The sequence below is a fragment of the Armigeres subalbatus genome, unplaced genomic scaffold (genome assembly GCF_024139115.2).
Source record: "Armigeres subalbatus isolate Guangzhou_Male unplaced genomic scaffold, GZ_Asu_2 Contig1234, whole genome shotgun sequence".
Classification (NCBI taxonomy): domain Eukaryota; kingdom Metazoa; phylum Arthropoda; class Insecta; order Diptera; family Culicidae; genus Armigeres; species Armigeres subalbatus.
Window position 1 is genome coordinate 274,199 of NW_026941995.1, and position 19,771 is coordinate 293,969.

The 19,771-nt window shown below is 40.1% G+C and overlaps 2 protein-coding genes across 2 annotated transcripts; both read right to left on the reverse strand.

Annotated features, from left to right (window-relative positions):
- Window positions 1-317: 317 nt before the first annotated feature.
- On the reverse strand, window positions 318-1,438 carry LOC134202471 (GRB10-interacting GYF protein 2-like). The gene is made up of 2 exons (XM_062677457.1): window positions 1,141-1,438; window positions 318-1,074 (listed from the first exon to the last, which is right to left on the reverse strand). Exon 2 carries the CDS (start codon window positions 981-983, stop codon window positions 318-320), a length of 666 nt encoding a protein of 221 aa, XP_062533441.1. The 5' UTR covers window positions 984-1,074; window positions 1,141-1,438.
- Window positions 1,439-17,384: 15,946 nt separating this feature from the next.
- On the reverse strand, window positions 17,385-19,094 carry LOC134202472 (uncharacterized). Its single transcript, XM_062677458.1, has one exon. The coding sequence runs from the start codon at window positions 19,092-19,094 to the stop codon at window positions 17,385-17,387; it is 1,710 nt and encodes a 569-aa protein (XP_062533442.1).
- Between the last annotated feature and the right edge of the window lie 677 nt (window positions 19,095-19,771).

Here is a 19,771-nt window from a genome sequence, read left to right on the forward strand (position 1 = left end):
TGTCGATTGTCGAAAGCATTCGCGTGAGCTTGCTGAACTACATGCTCCTGACTAACAAGCGGTTGGGTAAATAGAAGTTTGGTAGAGGAGATAACTTTATTTGGCAGTGTTAGAGGGGGAAGATCTAAACTCCTATCGGCCCTAATTTTAACAGGTGTTTGACGGTTAGTGTTTTCTACGAAAACTTGCTTTTCACTACAGCTAGGTTCGACTGCTGGCGTTATCCTTTTCATTGGCCACGCTGTCTGCAGCGTCGACTTCTAAAAAAAAACTCCATCTTACTGTTTGATTGAATGCAACTGCCGTCCAGATTTCCGCTACTTCTTCCATATTATGAAACCTGCCGAATCAGCTTCGCTTTCTCTTCCTCTGATTGTCTCCCTGATTGCCATTTGCTTCATCCGGAACTCCCGCTCATCAGACATCTTCTTCTTCAAATTGGCTTTTGCTTCAGCAACTCGTTTCGCTTCAATCATTAGCTCCTTCTCTTGTAGTTCCTCCTCCAGTTTCCGCTCGAGGTCCTGAAGCTCTTTCTCCGCTGCCAACTCTTCTTCTCTGATCCGCTGCTGTTCTTCCACAGCCTTTAGTTCCGCTTCCAGTCGCATCCGGGCGCTTGACGTAGTGCTTTGTTCACCGGTCACTTTCTTCGACTTCCGGCTGCCGGCAGACAATCTCGATCCTGACTTCTTGGGCGGCACAACTAGTGTCTCCAATTGCACTCCCGGTGTTTTGGGTTTCGCACCCTTTTTACTCACCTCCTTTACTCCAGTTTCGGAGGTATTTCGCATTGAGACTGAATCTGTAGGGAGTTCACAGGATGCACATTTCCAGGCTTGATCTTGGACCATGGCATCGACTTGAACGCATGAATAATGATGCCAATTATGACAAGCATCACATGCCACCATATCATCGTGTTCGTCGGGCCTCGAGCATGAAGCACAATTACGTGGCACCTGCGAATCATTCCCATTATCCGCCATCGCGTTTTGATGATAAAATTCTAAAGGATGTTATGAAGATGATTTCTTTTAGCGTCCCACGAAACTCGAGGTTGGATGGGAACAGCTTTAGCTGCAAATTTATTATAATTTCAATTCGTCTGTTATTTTAGTTTTACAATTCGCATAGTGTACTTACAATTTTATCAGTCTTCTCCTTTCTAATTTCCCTTAGTTTTATCAACTTTAGATTAAGCTCGAGATTAAGTAGGTAGATAACTAGATGTAAATACATAAATTAGCAACATATTTTTAGTTCATAATATTCTACTTACTATTAGCTTTATTTATTCCACAAATTCTCTTACTTATTCAATATTTAGTTTTAGATTTAGGATTAATTGTAGATAATTAGCTTTTACTGATTGAGCTACCGTATTACTTGCACTTTTGATGATATCGATACATGACATTACAGTGACATGAACTTCCCATGACATTTCTCGGCCTGTCGGTAGCTATTCGTATATGCCCTATGGTTCTTTTCTTATATCGAGATGGGTATGGTGATAATCGCCGTCACATAAGTAATGCCTCGAGTAATGCATCGCTGCATTCGTAACGCTGAACTCAATACCAAATTTTCAAAACGACTTATCAGGTTTCGTACACGTAAAAAAAAATAATGTTATTTATTATATATATTATATTAATAATATAATATATATATATATATATATATATATATATATATATATATATATATATATAATTATAAGTCTATCACTGATTTATTCTAAAAAAAAGAACTTTATTTGCTACTTTTACATTACATGCACTCACTTTTATAACTAATACGAAAAAATACCGATCCTAAAGACTGATTGATTAATACTGACCCTCGAAGAGTCGATTGATTCCTATTTAAAACCTAAACTTGCCTACTCTGCTTTTCCTGGCCGACCTAGTTGGACGGTTCTGATTCTGCTGACGGTGGCTTGGTAACCGGGCTGCATGTTGGACGGCGTGGACGGTGGTGTGACCGCGTGGCGTACTTTGGACCTTAATACTCAGCATTAATGCGATGACCGGCGCATAATTCCTCCGGGGGTAGATCGAAGGGCGTCCTCGAACTTCTTTTCATTCCTCCTGGGATGGGGTGTCCTTTTGAATTCCAATTTTGATGACCGTTCTCTTTCTATTAAATCCAGATTATTGCTATGACAATTAAAATTACCATTGTCGTTGACAATCCTCCAAAAGCGGCCAACAATAAGTTTTTGTGCTCGTACTGCTTCAGTTTGACGTGCTCCAATTGGTTTCTATTTTGCATGGTTTGATTATGGATGACGGGTATCTCGTGTCGTTGTGCGATGTTCCAATTTATCGCAAGATTTGGAAATGCTCCTTGAATTTCTCTTGTTTTGCTTATCAACTCTTCTGAAGTGAAAACGTGATCGTCAACCTGAATACTGCAATTGTAAAATGTTAAGACGAAATTTCCTTGAAGTTTTCGATTATGTGGTCCGCAATTTGATTTCAAATGTGAATTTTAGCGTTGTTAATCAGGACCTTGTTGTTGGCTATTAGCGTGACTTTTGTTGTGTCATCGAATTTCGCTTCACAATGGCTTTCTATTCCAAGGATTATATGAAGCGAGCAATTATTCCTTAGTGGTTCAAGGAATGTACTTTTGCTGGATAAAGCTCTCTGGGTTTGTGGTACTAAAAACATCGTTTCCACTCCGTATGACGTGTGGAGGGAGTTGTGTTATGACATAGTCATGAACTGTTAAGGGTATAATCCTAATAATTTCGCAATTTCCTGTGACTTTAGGAATTTGCAAGATATACAGTAGAAGATCACCTTTGATTGCTACTTTGGGTTTAGCGTAGTGGAGGGCTTCCTCGGGAAAATTTGTGTTTATCCCTTGTTCATTAAGTAAAGTTTCCATAGTCAGAATTTCATTAAGTGAGAGATACTTACTGTTGGCGAGATTGATCCGAGAATTGTGTCTTCCAAATCTTCCAGGATTTTGTTCGTTGTATCCATGTAAAGAAGTAGTGTTATGGCATCCATTTCTTCTAAAAGGATTTTATTTTCTGTTGATTGTTGGTCAATAAGCCTATTGACAGTCGTCATTATTGTGTCGATTTTGGTGTTGAGTACGTTGTTGATTCTTATTTGTTGATTATTTTGGGATAAAAGGTCCTCGAACGTAGTGTTGATTATTCTCAGGTCTTCGGCGTCGGGGAGCCAGCGATCCATTTCAAGCGACTCCTAATGCGTCCCATCTCTTGGGTCTCCTAGATTTCATCGGTTTAAGTTGGTACAGGTTATTAACAAGTTCCCTACTTTTTGAAAAATAAGATTTGATATTGGAATTTCCCTATTTATCTGCCTAGCTATTTTGGAAAATAAATAAACATTGTTCTCTAAGTTTGTAATATTTATCGGATGAATGATTTTAATAAATCCTGTTTGTAATTTGCAATCATTTAACTTCAGCAATAGGATCGGATCGTTCATCAAATTTTTGATTTCTAGAGATTCTAACTTAGCTGTTGTTGAAAGTATTAAAATAAAAAATGATATTGTCAGTGAGTGCATCTGAAAATATAAGAAAAATTATAAGATTTCATTAGTATGTAATTTAGGATTTTCTACATCTTTTATCTTGTTTTTGTGTCTTTTTAATGGCCTTGTTATTCTTAAATGTCTTGTCAGTAATAGCATTTGCGTTAGTCGGTTTAGCCCTAGGGTCTAGTTTTTTCCTGATGTTGGGTATCAAAAATACTTCCTGCTGGTTTTCTAAATGAGGCGGGTTCTCTTTGTTATTGTTCTGATTTTCTTGATTTGATCTAGCTTTTTCGATGTTTGCTTTAACTTTAACGTATACTTTTTGAGAATTATCTTCTATCTGATTCGGGTCAAGTAAATTGTTGTTATTAAAGATGACTTCATTGGGGGTGAATTTCGTTGCTGAATGAATGGAAGAATTGTAAAGAGAAATTGCTAACTTTACTAGCGCGGTAGTGTCTATATCTGGGAATTTATACTTATTTGTGTTTATAATTTCTATTATAGTCGAGTGGGTTTTTCGACTTGGCCATTAGATTCAGAGCAAGATGCATAAGCTAACTCGATATTCAGAGCGTCTAAGTAATTTTTAGTTGTAATGACATAAACGTCGTTTCATGGTCCGTAATGATCTTCCTTGGTGTACCATAAATTCCGAAATAGTCTGCGAGAGCAGTTTTGACGTCTGTTAAATTTTTAGTTTCCATAAAGATCATCTGGGCATGTTTTGAAAAGGAGTCGACTAATGATAGAAAGTTATGTCGGTTTATCTGAAAAATGTCCATATGGACCCGGTCAAAAGGTTTGTCCGTTGTTGGTCTTGGTGAAAGTTTAATATTATACGGTTTCCTCTCGTATTTGTGCATGTTGCACATTCTACATGTTTGGGTCACCATTTTAATTTTTGATGTCATCCTAGGAAAGAAATAGCTACGCTTCAACTGGTTGTCGACTTCCGTAACTCCACGATGAGCTCGGTTATGTTCCTTGTTGATGATTATGTCTTGTCTTTGTTCGTTAGCTACGTCTTCAACTTGCAACTGGGTCAAAACAAAGTGTCCCTTTTGGTTAAAATGTGTTTTATAGACTTCTTGTATGATTGGGATAATGTGTTCTGGTGCCATAATTGCTGTTTGTCGGTTATTATGGTATTTCAAAGAACGTCTTTAATAATGTCCTCGTCGTATCTATCTCTGCAAATAATTGTCCTATGAAAATGTGTAAATGGTGTTTCTGTAATGTCCGTGTTTAGTCGGGATATTTTGAAAATGATTTGGTTTTTGTAGTAATTTAAGGGACGTTCGACACAGTGTATAAAATAGTCATCGGAAGTGTCTGCGGAATGTACCGTTTGTGAGTCAGTGTCAATGTCTAATTCTTCTGCGGGTGATGAGCTTTCCGAAATGGTTTGTTCTCCTGGATTACTGGTGGTGTCTGAAACAAATGAATTTTCATTATTATTTATGTTCATGGTATGTTTTTCCTCTTGGTTGGTTTATTTTCTGTCTTGTAATTCTTCGGTCGTGTATTATCTGAAAATAGAAAAGTACTATTAGTATTTAGTTCCGGTGAATCTTCTGTTTTCCTGCTGAGAGCATCAGCTACAACGTTTGTTTGCCTTGGCGATATTTGACATCGTAATCAAAGTTCTCCAAGTCAAGGCGCCATCTCAAAATTTTGCAATTTTTTGTAGAATTTTTAATAAAAGTCAATGGTTTATGGTCAGTTATTAAGGTAAATTTGTTACCATGTAGATAATTACGAAATTTATCAACTGCCCATATAATTGCAAGGGCCTCTTTTTCGGTAGTCGAATAGTTTATTTCGGCTTTATGCAAAGTCCTACTACCAAAAGCTATTGGTCGTTCGATATTATCTTGTATTTGAGACAGTACTGCTCCTAGCGCGTAGTTACTAGCATCTGTCGTCAATATGAAAGGAATATTAAAGTCCGGGTAAGCTAGTATTTGATCGGAAGTTAGTATCAGTTTCAGCTTTTCAAACCCATTTTATAATCTTCATCTTTAGTATTAACATTCTGCTCTTTCTTTAAATATTTTGTAAGAGGCTTAGCCAATTTAGCATAATCTCTTATAAAACGCCTGTAATACCCAGTTAGACCTAAGAATTGTTTTATTTCTTTTTTGCGTCGTAGAATCTTCCAATCCAGAATCTTCGTAATTTTACTAGGATCTGGTTTTACACCATCAGGTGTGATAACGTGCCCCAAAACTCAGTCTCTCTTTTCAAAACTCGCATTTATCGAGCTGAATTTTCAGATTGAATTCGGAGAGTCGCTTCAAAATTTTATTAACATTTTCTATGTGATTTTTGAGGTTGTATCCTACGATAATGATATCGTCTAGATACACGTAACATATTGCACCGATGAAATCATGCAAAATGTTATTCATAGCACGCTGGAAGGTGGCAGGTGCATTTTTTAAGCCAAAAGGCATCCTTGTAAATTCAAAGTGGCCTTGGTCTGTAGAAAAGGCTGTCTTAGCCTTGTGTGAGGGATCCATTTCAATTTGATGGAAGCCTGATTTGAGGTCGAGCGTTGTGAAGTATACGGACTTCCCAAGGCTGTCTAAGATATCCTCTATCTGTGGAATTGGGAATTTATCGTCAATTGTTTTATCGTTCAGTTTACGATAATCGATGACTACCTTACTTTCCGTTTTCCTGATGCATCCAATTTTTTAGGAACTACCCATATTGGAGATGAGTATGGGCTGGTAGAGTGGCTAATTATCCCGTTGCGTAACATCTCGCTTATCTGTTCCTCAACATCCCTTTTAAAATGATGCGGATATCGATATGATTTTGTATACGTTGGTTTTTCATCGCTAGTATGTATCTGATGTTTTATGGCAGTTGTTGCCGTAAGTTTCTCATCAGCCTTCAATAACACAGCTTGGTTTCTCAAAACAGTTTTAATTAATTCTTGTTTTCCATTTTCGACAAATGATCCATTCTAATGAAATTAGAAATAGCAGTTTCATCTAATTCAGTTTCTCCATTAATCGGTATAGGTGTTACTGTTTCAAAATTATTTACTCTAATTTCAAGTTTAGCTTTGAGGCAAGGTGGCACTCTTTTATTGGTAAGAATTTTCACAGTCGTCTTTTTGTTTCGAGATCTGTAAAGACCTGGTTCAATGACGGCGGTGTTGCATAATTTCTGAAAAGATGGTACTAACCAATCGCCATCTGTTGTAGTGTCTAGCTCAATTTGGTAGGAATGGAGCTTTTTGCTGGAAAATATTTTTCGAAAGGAATGGTGATATTGGAAAATTTAATTTCTTCACGTTCATAATCTATTTTTGCTCTATTTTCGCAAGGAATTGGGATCCAATTATCCCATCAAAAAATTGTGAAATTCAAGTTCATAGTATGTTTGAAGTGGAACATTTGGTCCTAGCAGACTTGCCCTTCCTTTCTGATTTATAATATGGTTCCCGGAAATGTTCTTGATTTCTGTTTTCTGATAGATTTCACGTTTGTTAAGATTCCAGGGCGTATGACATTCTTATTTGCACCTGTGTCAATTAATAGCCTAATATTTCGATTTCCATTTAAGGTGGTAATGAAGGGAAGGTAATTTAAGTTTGAGTGTTCGCTTTTGTTGCCAAGCAAAAATTTAAATCAATATCCTCATCTTCCCTTTCAGAATCTGAAGATTTTTCATCTTCGGACACTTCATTGTTATTAATTTGTCTTTTGTTTAATGTTAATCTGGATTTAATAGACCCTGTTTCCATGGGTTGCGGGTCGCTACTTATTGGCTCTGGATGTGTCCTTATCCTATCATCTTTTGAAAATTGCTGCTTAGTTGTGTTTGGATATTTGTTGTTACGGAATTTATCTTCTTTGGGGTCAAAGCTGCTCGGTTTTTTAAAATTATCTCGGTTAGAAGCTGTTTCAATTTTGCTTCTGAACTTACACACGAAAGCATAGGCTGCTTCCATGTCTTCGGGTCCAGCTGCTTGAGCGTACCCGAAATAAGGCTCTTTAGACCGGCAAGGAATGCTGCTAATGCATCCTCTTCGATAAAAGAGTTGATAGCATCCCAGTTATCTTGGTATTTACGCTTCTGTTTAGCAAGGGACTTGATATTTTGGACTATCTCTTTACATCTATTATAGTATTTATGAACTGACTTGTTGTCAGTCATTTTCGTTTACCACAACTGGCTTTTGTAATATGTAAGCTCTTGGCGACCGCCCGCGCCGAGAGCGCTTGTTAGGATGTCTCTAATTTCCTCAAACGTTTGTGGATTTCCACCAAGGCAAATGATATCCTTTGCTTTTCCTTCTATTTTATTCGCAACCGCAGTTACGAAAATATCGAATTGATCAGGATTAACCAGATTCTTAAACCTGTTCAGTGTGTTTTCCGCGGTGGTTAACCAAGCGGACAATTGCTTCCTATTCCCATCAAACTTAGGTAATGATTTTATTGGGTCAGGAATTTTATACAGAGACTCTACGCTTACTGCTGAGTTAGCGCTTTGTTGCTGTATGTGGTTTTGGGTTGCACTCGCTTGCGCTTGGCCATGCGATAGTGCTTCAATTTGTTGTTGTTGTTGCTGCTGTGTGTTTCTCATTAACTCGAGAAGTTGAGCGATGTTATTGACCTGAGCGGACAGCTGTTCCATATCTGTGTCAGTGTCGTCCAGGGAAAACTTTTCAATGTTTGGCACGGTGTTAACTGGAATATGCGAAAATTCCGCGCTTTCCTCACTTGATGCCTCAGACTCGGTGCTGCTATCAGTGATTCTCACTTTAATAGATTTTAGCATGCGCCTTGTCTCTTTCAAAGCACTCAAAGACTGTTTGACTTTTGGCATCTAAATTTGCCGTAATACTTAGTCTTGTGGCTTATTTTGGGGATTTTAACAAAAGATTTCGAAGCACACTAAAAGTGTTGTATCACTTCATGGAGGCCCACCAAATTGGTGTTGTTTCGCTTCCCTACCCGCAAATTCAAAGTTTCAAATCAATTACCCGTTTCTCGTTGTACCTAGTGTACGTACGATCTGCGTTAGCTCGCAAAAGAGTTGTAATGAAATTTGCAGGGACGCAAGTTATTTTGTGCACTTAAATTCAACTACACACTTCTCACTGCACCTATCTTATAGCGAAGACCACTTTATCAAGAAGACTGGCAGCTCTGGCATTTTTCCATACAAGCGGTCAACTTCATTGCCGACAGAGCCTCTTCTGAGTTGAAGTGGTAGCTTGTTATCGGTGTGGTAGTGATCTTAGCTGACAAAAGTAAATGGCATCTAATAAAGGTGCGGAGGAAGTCGATGTCTGCTAGTGTTAGTTAACTGTCAACAAATAACTTTTAGAAGAAATATTTTCCACAGTAGGGAAAAGTAGAATTCTACTCTAAATTGTGTCGACATCGCGAATACAGATACAATACTTGTGATCGCAATATGCCAACAAATTTGTCATGAAGCGTGTATACTAACTATTTTCGCAAATCGCCAGTACCAATCAACAACAACAACAACATTGGCCATCCACGATTATGCCCTTGAGTTAATTGCCTAGCTTCTGGCTATTAGTCAACCGGCACCACGAACCCTCGCCGCTTGGTTCGCCGGGTTACAAAATTTCTCTTTTATGTTTATTTTGCTGAAGATCTACCAACACAAGCAAACGTCGATGAACCCCGCACCTTTATTATTTGCAATGGAATATAGCTGTCAATTCACAAAACAAACCACACGGAATCACAAATCAGCTCAGTTTTGTACAGGCAGAAAAATTCCTCGTGAAAATGAGTTTGAAACAAAAAGAGTTTTTCGTGGCAATTTAGAAAAAAACACAAGGAACTAATTCGAAATTATTATTTGTATGAAAATCTCGCATGGGCAGTTCCTAAGTACACCAATCAAGAGAGAGAGAGTCAGAGTGTAAGTTCAAAATTGAGGCTGTTTACTTAGTTTTATATGCTTTAAATTTTTTTCTTTGGGGTCTTTTTTGTGTTCTTATCCGTTTGTCTACAAAATAAAGTGTTGAAATTTAAAAACGAATTTGAACCTATTGGAACGGTAGAAACATCAAAAACTGAATCTGTCAAAATTCTGGCTTGCTCCAAGGTAGCATAATCACGGCTAGTGAATTAAATAACATTCTCAATATTTGCCGTTTATTTTCTATATATTAACATCTATTTTTGTTATCTATCATCTGAATTTTCTCAATGAATTATTAGCAATGACTGGTTTCCTACTCGCAGCTGCCAGGCGCTAATGTATATGTGCAAACAGCCAGCATGAGTTAAGCGCCAGAAATTTGTATGGCGAAAAACATCTAACGCGGGTTTTCTCAAAGTTAGGAATTTTCAAGAAAACTATTTGGTACTATTTCTGTACACGCCCGTTTCACATTACTCAAAGAATAAGTGACGGAAATCTTTCTCATTTTTTCGTAAAAAGTGGAACTAATCAAAATTTGAGTAGTTCCACTTTTTACGAAAAATTAGTAAGATTTTCGTGAGATAAAAAGATACGGCAATACAATTTCACTCAGTCTCTGAGTGGAGAGTTCATTTTCTACTATGTCTATGATAGCAGAACCTTTTCGAACTTTTGGGTTTTTAGGCAAGGTAATGATAAAAATTAAGAAAAATCTAGAGAGTAAATTGTTTCAAATCAAATCATGAAAACAGTCTTCAGTCGAAATGTGGAGGAAATTAACAGGTCCGTACGAAAATTGATATAGAGTGCGGCACTTTAAACGTCAGCTCAAGACAAAATTCCGAATATTATTCGGCTTGAAGCTATGCTGATCTCATAAAATTGAAATACGTTTAATCTCAGTGTACTTCTCGAGAGTTTTTTTAGCATAATTTCAATGTTGTTTTAATGTATTTTGATTGATCGTGTAACTTAGGTTACAGTGTCAATTCACTCACACAAACATACATAGTACCACCTCGGCTCACCGACAGCGCTGCTAACAGTGTCGCCCGATTTCAGGCTGTGTTGCCAGTCTTCTTGATAATGTGGTCTTCGCTTATAGTATGCGAGCAATACGTGTCGTCTCGCAATTGAAAAAGGAGAAACAAAATTACTTACGGTTTTTGCTGTCGTGGTGTCCTGTGTAGGCCGGGCTGACGATGCTGGTACTCCAGGTGTAACTCGCAGGGGGATCCTCAACTCCTTGACGACGTTTCCGTCCGTGTGTCTTGGATGCGTAAATAACTGGGTTCACAGTTATTGTGGCAGAATCACTTTAATCGCGTTTGTTAATCGCGACTTTTCCACTGTTCTCTGAAGTTATCACTCAGCCGACTCCGGACGGCTGCGCCAATTATAAGTCTATCACTGATTTATTCTAAAAAAGAACTTTATTTGCTACTTTTACATTACATGCACTCACTTTTATAACTAATACGAAAAAATACCGATCCTAAAGACTGATTGATTAATACTGACCCTCGAAGAGTCGATTGATTCCTATTTAAAACCTAAACTTGCCTACTCTGCTTTTCCTGGCCGACCTAGTTGGACGGTTCTGATTCTGCTGACGGTGGCTTGGTAACCGGGCTGCATGTTGGACGGCGTGGACGGTGGTGTGACCGCGTGGCGTACTTTGGACCTTAATACTCAGCATTAATGCGATGACCGGCGCATAATTATATATATATATATATATAATATATATATATTAATAATATTTCTAATACTTTTTTGCCAAAGCAGGCGCTCAATGATATTGCCTGATTTTCTTAAAATTGCACGCGGCGTACCCTTCAGGAAAGGTACCGCCGCGCTTTTTGCACCCCGTAAGTGTAAACAAAGATTCAAACGTCGATTTGACGAATCTGATGGCAGTCCCACACAAACCCACACCACAGACAAACAGACATAACACTTGTGAAATTCTCATCGTTTACTGATTTACTGGTCAATTTAAAAAAAAATTGTTGGCCAATCGCACATCGGATTTACTCGAGTTTGACGTTTGCTCACTGCCGCCATCTGGTTCTTGATTTACCCAACTTAGTGAAAACAACAGAAGTCGTTAGTGTGTGTGTACGACAATGAATTTGATTAGTGAATGTTCAATGTTATTTGTCTGTTTGTCTGTGCCCACGCCATCAATACGTATATGAAGCAAGGACCCCATACGCCTGTTACTGGCGAACAAAGCTCGTGTACTCTGCATCAAAGCTTAGAACCAGTGTTAGGGCGCAATCGTTAATGCGAACATTTTTATATTCGGTTAGTTACTGCAAATAAATTCTTTTTCGAGTCCCTTTAATCAAGCAGGTATCTCAAGCATACCACATCGTTATTATGCCACAGGATTTAGTGTTTAATGTTGATTAAATATCGAAAACAAAAGTGTGCATAAAAATGGCCTCGATGGATGATGGATGATGGATGAGATATGAAAGATGGTAGAGAATTCACACTGTTGTTTACATTTTAGAACCAGCACATGTCGGGGTAGGGATTCAGTGCTCCGCCTTCTCCTCCTGATATGAAGGCTTCTTCTACCAGTTGTTGCTATTGGTTTGCGTGGGAGTGCCATCAGTCTCGTCAAATCGACGTTTGAATCCTCGTTTACGAAAGCAGATAATTCGTTTTGAAAATTTGGTATTGAACTACACTTTTAAGCGTAACGCATTGTAACAAAAGATATTTTAGTTTCTTACGCAATGTGTTTACGGAAAATTTGATCAAATTACCACGGTAAATTTGACAGTCAATACAGTACACGGTTAGATCACTTTACCCATTAATGGGTACTACCCAAGTAACACCAAGCATTACAATATTGCACGTATATCAATCACAAATCGGCATGCTAAATGCTAATTGCATTAGATCTGTTTTAACAATGTGTTGTTGCATTTATTTATCAGCTGTCAGACAACGATACTCTAAATCAGCAGTACGAATGCTGCGATGCATTACTAGTGCTTTATTTCAACATGCCAAAGTAATGAACCATTATTTCGGTCTTATAATTGCCCTTTTCCACTTTAAGTCAACTTTAAGGGCTGTGTTTTTTACAAGCATATATAGCTTCATGGTTACTTGGGTATGTTATTGTTGATATTATTCCCATCGTGAAAAAATCACCCATTTTCTTAAAAAAGCGCCACTACCCATTTTAATGGGTAGTGGCGCTTTTTCAAGAAAGTGGGTGAATTTTTCACGGTGGGAATAATATCAACAATAAAATAGTACCCATTAATGGGTAAAGTCATTTAACCGTGTATGGGAGAAATGTCACTTTTCCGTACGGAATACTTTTCCGTAAGGAAAAGTGACAGCTCCATTTACTTTAAACAGCAGGCGTTATGATCGTTACGTTGTACTTTTCAGCTTCGTACTGCTCACGGAATTTCAGTAGCGGATTCATTCCGTAACCATTCCGTGTCCTATCTATTTGCACAGTATACTTTTCAGCAGCGTCTTATTTACATATACACTCTGTGTGAAACAAATTAAAAGAATAAAAATATTTTTTTACGATTTTATCACATTTTCTATTTTATCACCCCAACTTGACTTATTTGTAGATTTGATTTATTTGTATGGATGATAGCACATTAAGCTTAATCCCCCTGGTCAGATCTTTTTTGCGTAACTTTTGATTTTTTCATCTTTTTGATTTCAAAACCTCTTTTGGGTCTCTCCAATTGTTGCGCTATATTTGTTCACAGTTTCATTCACATTAAATTTTCTGTTTCGCGCACGTTTTGTTTTGATTCTGTTGATTCGTTATTTTGACAGCCGTTCTTCCCTGCGTTCCGCATCAAAAAACGATGTCAAATTTTTTCAACCATCCATCAGTTAGGGTCTCGCCGACATTTCTCACCAACACGAACGCAGGTTCGTGGTTGCAAACAGTCCCATTTGATTTTGCCGTGACAGCTGCTCGTGGTTGCAAACAAACCGAGTAAAAGTGTGAGTGAAACGTGCGTGTACGTACACGATCGCTGAAAGCCTAGTTCCTTCGGTTCCATCAGAGTTCAGTTGCCGTTCGTGTCCCGTTTCGATTGCATCCGTAGAGGATCAGTGAAATCATTCGTATCCGGGTCCGTGAGTTTGCCCTTTGGCTGTTTCTGCTTCAGCTTTTCCCGTTCGGTTCAAGTTGGTGGTTCTTCTGACTCGGTGAATTAGAAAATTTATTCGGCTGGTCAGTGGTTTTTCAATAAGAGCTGGTGTGAATCAAAATCCCTATCTAGCAGCATTGTGGCTTCTCACAATTTGATAAATTTCCATATTGGGGCGAGATCGGGATTGCAGACGTAGAAATTAATTTGCTGCGATCCGGAACGTCCGGGATCCAGTGGAGCGGTAGTGCGAAAATCCAGTTTATTGTACCTATTATAGGTACTCGGGCAGAGGAGAAAAAAGAGTCAAGTGCAGAGAAAAAAATGAAAGTGAAAGCGTCCTCCGCCACCGATCTGTTGGTGTTGAGGTTGAAGTTGTTTTGCTTCTAGCGCTTCTTGAATGAAACAAAGTGCGTTTCGAGTCTCGCAGAAAGAGCAGAAGATTGTAGTGGAAGAGAGTGTAAACAATAATCATTTCAATTTAATTTACGCCTTTTAGTTTCCTCGCTACTTAAGGTGGCAGTGTGAAGTTGGGACGTGAGGCTTCTAGATAAGTGCCATGGATTGCCAAATTTGTCTCAGAGTGCTTTACTGAATCCTCGCTGCGCTTCGAGAAAGGGGTAGAACGAGCATTATCACTGTTTGGTAGCAGGTGTACCAAGGGGAGGAAATTGTAGGACGGTGCTCCTCACCTCCGCCATCGACGAGGAGGGCAGGTCAGGTCGTTGGACATTGATCGTGTGTGGAGTGAAGTGTGAAAAAGTGCTTCAGCCGTTGTCGTAATCGTCGCCGTCTTGGCACTTGGCAGCAGCATCACAGCGAAAGATGGAAAATCCGGGCTCGCTGCCGTTTCTTCTCGTCACGGCTAACGTCGGGAGCGTATTCGAGGACGTAAGTTCAAGAGCAGATTATAAACTGTATACATATAGGTAGAAGTGGAGCTATACATTCGCGCTCGTGGCTTAGCATTTCTTTGCTTAGGCAACGATGGAGGGAGAAAAGCACTGAAAAAGAAGAGATAGCAGAGCCATACCACAGCTGGAATACATCAATCTGACCCTGTGTTCCCGATTATAAACCTAGCCGAGTGATGCATGGTAGCAAGAAAGGACTGATGATTTTTTATACTTGTTTGGTCGCTTGCATGATAGCAATATAGGGATAGAGACGATATGATGTGGATAATGGTCGTCGGTCGCCAACGGAAGTAGGTCATCCTTCCTGTTTGTGATGAAGAGCAGCTCGGTCGATATCAAACCGACAATGTTGCTGGAACCGGTGATAAGGTTCTCTTACATTTGAATTATATTCATGGATATGTTTGATCTTCAATTGGTTGATTGGATTTCATGATATAAGTTTTCCTTATTTAATGCTGTGAGAAAATTTATCCAGGATTTAGTTTTTTTTTTTGTATGCGAGTCGCACTTAAATGTGAAATTTTCTCAATAAATATTATTTGTATGCATTTGTACACAAAAGAATGCATAAGCTTATCGATCAGTTCCAGCTACGCTGAGTAGTTTGGCTCGTCGCTGTGCCGTCCGCCACCCATATTTACGTAAATGCCTAATGTGAGCATTGCTTCGCGAATAAACAAACCCAATTTGCTTTATCGTATTCCACCCGCGTGCGACTTTGGCAACGAACTGCGCGGTGTCGCGTCAATGTTATCGGCTCGAATGCCGTGCCGTCGTCGTCGCCGCTGCCACAGCTTACGAAAAAACTTTATTCAATTGAGATTTTTTTTTCTTTTTGATACTTTTTTTTGCAACTTATTTCGCGCATGACTCAAATTTCGGAGGATTTTTTTCTCTTTGTTTGCTAATATGCGAGCAATCGACGGTTGTGTCACTATTTGGCGTCGTCGTCGCGTTGGCGTTATTCGCTGGCCAAAATTATTACAAAATGTATACTCCCATGACATTTATGAATGGTGCTTATCTAAATTGATTCAAAATTGATTTGATTTATCTAAATAACTTATACATAACCTAAAATAAAGTTGCGTCCGATTTCTATTATCTGTTTACTTTTTTTATATCTTCTCTAAGTGACAGTTTTGAATAAATGAAGATAGATGTTATAGTAGTAGCTGTATACTTTGGTTCATATTCTCTTTCGAGTAACTAATCTTTGCGATTGTTCTCCAAAACGGCCTGGAGTTCAAAACATACGATCTACCTGATCAACCAAGTCCTGAACGATGTATCCGTGCAATGCTAAACATCTCAGCAGGTCCATTGAGCCGATAGGATTTCACTCAACACTTTTACTAGCTACTACTGGCCTTTATGGTTCTTCAAAACGGCATGCAGTTCAGAACGTAAGATCTACCCGATCAACAAAGTCCTGAACGATGTATCTGTTTAGCACAAAACATCCCAGCAGGTTTATTTAGTCGATACGATTTCATTCATTATTTCCCAAGCTACAATAGGCCCTCCATGATTCGATGTTCTTCGACTCGATATCGACTAACTACAATTGCTATACGCTGTACTAAAATTATTTTCTTGGTTACTCTTTTACTTCTTTCGAACAATTTTCCAAGGAACTTCTATTTCACATCTCAATGTATCCTTGAGTCAATAGTCCTTTCATTGGCGACTCATAGAGGATCGGTAGTATTATAAACCGATGAGGACATTGTAAAAGCCTTGAATAATCCGGTAGATACCGTTAGCGGAACTCCAGAACGTTTAGGAGTACCATGAACATCTCGTATTCTAAAATAGGCTTTGCATGATGCGTAAATGCTTATTGAACCAGATTGGGTGACGATGAGGGCTTTGCAAAAGTCTTGATTGATCTGATAAATACCGTGGTCTTAACTCCAGAACGTTTTGGAGTACCTTGAGCCTCTCGTATTCCTAAAAATGAATTACAGGCATAGCGTTCAGTATGGTTTTAGGCCCTAAACATTAGGGTAATATGACCGATTGCCGTTTGGTCGAATGTCATTTGTACGGAAGAGTCATTTGGCCGAATAGTTGCAATTTTTACAATAGTTGCAGCGATTCCATGAAAAAACAATAGAGTCGAAAAAAAAGTTCCCCGATTTTGCTCAAAATATGTATGAATGATCTCCACCGAAAATAATTAGACCCGTATTTTTTTGTTTCGGTCTTAGGGTGAACATTTTCAGAAAAGGGCGGTCCAAAAAACGGCGTTTAAAAAAAAATCGGGATTTGCAACCTTTTGGCCTTTGGGGCCCTCCTCACGCTAGCGGTAAGATACGCGGCTATAAAGCAAGACCATGCTGAGGGTGGCTGGGTTCGATTCCCGGTGCCGGTCTAGACAATTTTCGGTTTGGAAATTGTCTCGACTTCCCTGGGCATAAAAGTATCATCGTGTTAGCCTTATGAAATACGAATGCAAAATTGGCAACTTGGCTTAGAAACCTCGAGGTTAATAACTGTGGAAGTGCTGAATGAACACTAAGCAGCGAGGCGGCAATGTCCCAGTGGGGGATGTAATGCCAATAAGAAGAAGAAGAAGATCGTTATGCCAAATGGCTTTTAGACATTTAAGTCGCCAATCATGCCGAATAGCATTATGCCATATGGGCTTCCCCCGATTTGGGACTAATCACTATCTATTAGATAAAAGCAATGCACTCTCCAATAGTCGAGATCTGTCCTAACCACGTTGTTGTGATAGTATCGGTTGAAGTTCTTCCAGCTATGATCAACGACCCAAAATTTAGGTGTAATCAGATTCACTTTTAATTATCACCGTCTTGTTGTTGATCCTCCGTTTTGCCAATCATCTAGTTTGACACATTATCGCCGTCAAGCGATCTCATGCCCACGGATGGAGGCTCACGTCGATCACCATTAGAGCTGTTCAATACGAGGGGCTGTTGCGGCGAACATCCTCCCCCCCGTGTCGCCTTGACTTCCAGCATAGCGTCACCAGACCCTGCAACGTCCAGCACAGCCAACTTCGTAACAGGTCGCTTCAAAACTCCTCCTGATGTCATCACATCCGCTCGACGCGGAACGCCATCTTTCCCAGGACTAGCCTGGATCACACGTCCAGGTATCCACCAGTTCCTCACATTTTCGTCAACTACGAGTACAAGATCACCTACCTCGATCGACTTCACATCCCGAAACCACTTCGTCCGACGTATTATAGTTGGTAGATATTCCAGCACCCAGCGGCGCCAGAAGTTGTTTAGCGTGTGTTTCACCATGTTCCAACTGCTTCTCAACGCCATTCCTGCATCCATCGGAAACTTCTCAGGTTCCCGCACGCCATTCGAACTCAGCAGTAAGAAGTGATTCGGGGTCAGTGACTCATGGTCGGACGTTTCCAGCGGGATAAACGTAAGTGGTCTGGAGTTCACCATACTTTCCGCCTCAGCTAATACCGTAGCGAACGACTCATCGTCCAACTTCCGCACAGTAGGAACGCTCCCTAGGGCAGACTTCACGGCGCGAACCATCCTCTCCCAACAGCCTCCCATGTGGGGTGCTGCCGGTGGGTTGAACCGCCATTGCGTTTGGGCGTTGGTAAAGGTGCTACCCAGCTCGGTGTGAATCCTGCCGATCTCCTCCTGAAGCTCCCGACTCGCTCCTACAAAATTCGTGCCGTTGTCAGAGAAAACTCGGCGTGCGATGAACCTTCTGATCGCCTTCTTGCACGCATCGGTTGATAAACTGGCAACAACTTCAAGGTGGATAGCTCTGACCGTAAGGCAGGTGAAAAGGCAGACCCATCGCTTCACCGCACTCCTTCCGACTTTCACTAAATACGGTCCAAAAATGTCTACGCCCACATACGTAAATGCGCGTACAGCTGGTTGCAGTCGCTCCGCCGGGAGCGGTCCCATTTTCGGATACGCCGGTGTTGACTTGTACACGCGGCACCACATAGAGCGTTTTCTTGCCAGTCGAACTTGCACTCGTAGTCGTGGCACGTGGAATTTCTGACGCACCTCGTTGACCACGGTTTCATCATAAGCATGGCCGTATTTCCGATGGTAGAAATCCAACAACAGCTCAGTAATCCGATTGTTTCTTGGCAAGATTATAGGATACTTTGCATCGTAGGGTATTGGTGCTTCTGCTGCTCTACTGCCTACCCGCAACACTCCGTATTCATCAGCAAACGGTGACTGCTGTACCAGCTGGCTAGATGTTTCGATTTGCTTCTGATGATCCTTGTTCCGCACCAAGTTCTGTTTGAGGATCGCAACCTCTTCCGGGAAGGCATCGGACTGCGCAACCAACCACAACGTTCTTTCTGCCATCTGTATTTCTACGCTCGTCACCCCAACTATGTCTGCCGATCTACTGTCTTTCGCAGCACGTAAGATATTCACAAAATGGTGAACGTATGCCACCGAGCGTAGCATCCTCTCAAATCGCGAAAACCTTGAAGTGTCTATCACCGGTTGTCTTATATGATGGTTAAAGACGTATGTCTCCCGCAGCTCCTTGTCGCTTTCATCCGTATCTTCTTCAGGAATCATTGACCAACCTGCTTTGCTGCCGTAGAGAAATTCGGGACCTTGAAACCAGCGACTATCCACATTGCATGACGGACCTTTTCCCCATTTGGTGGCTTCATCCGCAACGTTGATCTTCGTCGAAATCCACTGCCATTTGAAACGAATGACTTGAGCGTTGCGACCAAAGTGGCTTAAGCGCCACCCTCCGGTAGGAGAGACCACTGAGGCATGTATATTTCCCGACTGAGACCCTTTCTGAGGGCGGTTGATAGAAGCTCAAACACACGTGAAATCATTAATAAGATCCCAAAACTAGTTAAAATTCACAAAAATTCTTCATTCATGAATTCGAACCTTCAATGAAAGGGCAAGGATAGAACATGCGGAGTGTACAGACGTCCGAGTAATCGAAAACCTCAAATGAGAATCGCGTTTCGTCACCGAATCAGTAAATCAAATAGAAATTGGATTGTACAATCTTCCGAGTATATTCAGTAACGGAATTTCTTTAGGCCTATGATTTCATTAATTCAAAATCCCTAATGTGACGTCACCCTATTCTGGTTGAACTTAATTCTAATATAAAAGAACGATCTAACCTTCGGTTGGTACCATGACCTTAACAGCGTCGGACAAGCTCCACATGCATGCTTCTCGGTGCGAATCGAATCGTCGTCCCAATTCAGCTTTAAACGCGC

Excerpts from the sequence above, each read along its gene's own strand:
- LOC134202471 (XM_062677457.1), bottom strand. The coding sequence starts at position 983 with ATGGCGGATAATGGGAATGATTCGCAGGTGCCACGTAATTGTGCTTCA.
- LOC134202472 (XM_062677458.1), bottom strand. The coding sequence starts at position 19,094 with ATGATTCCTGAAGAAGATACGGATGAAAGCGACAAGGAGCTGCGGGAG.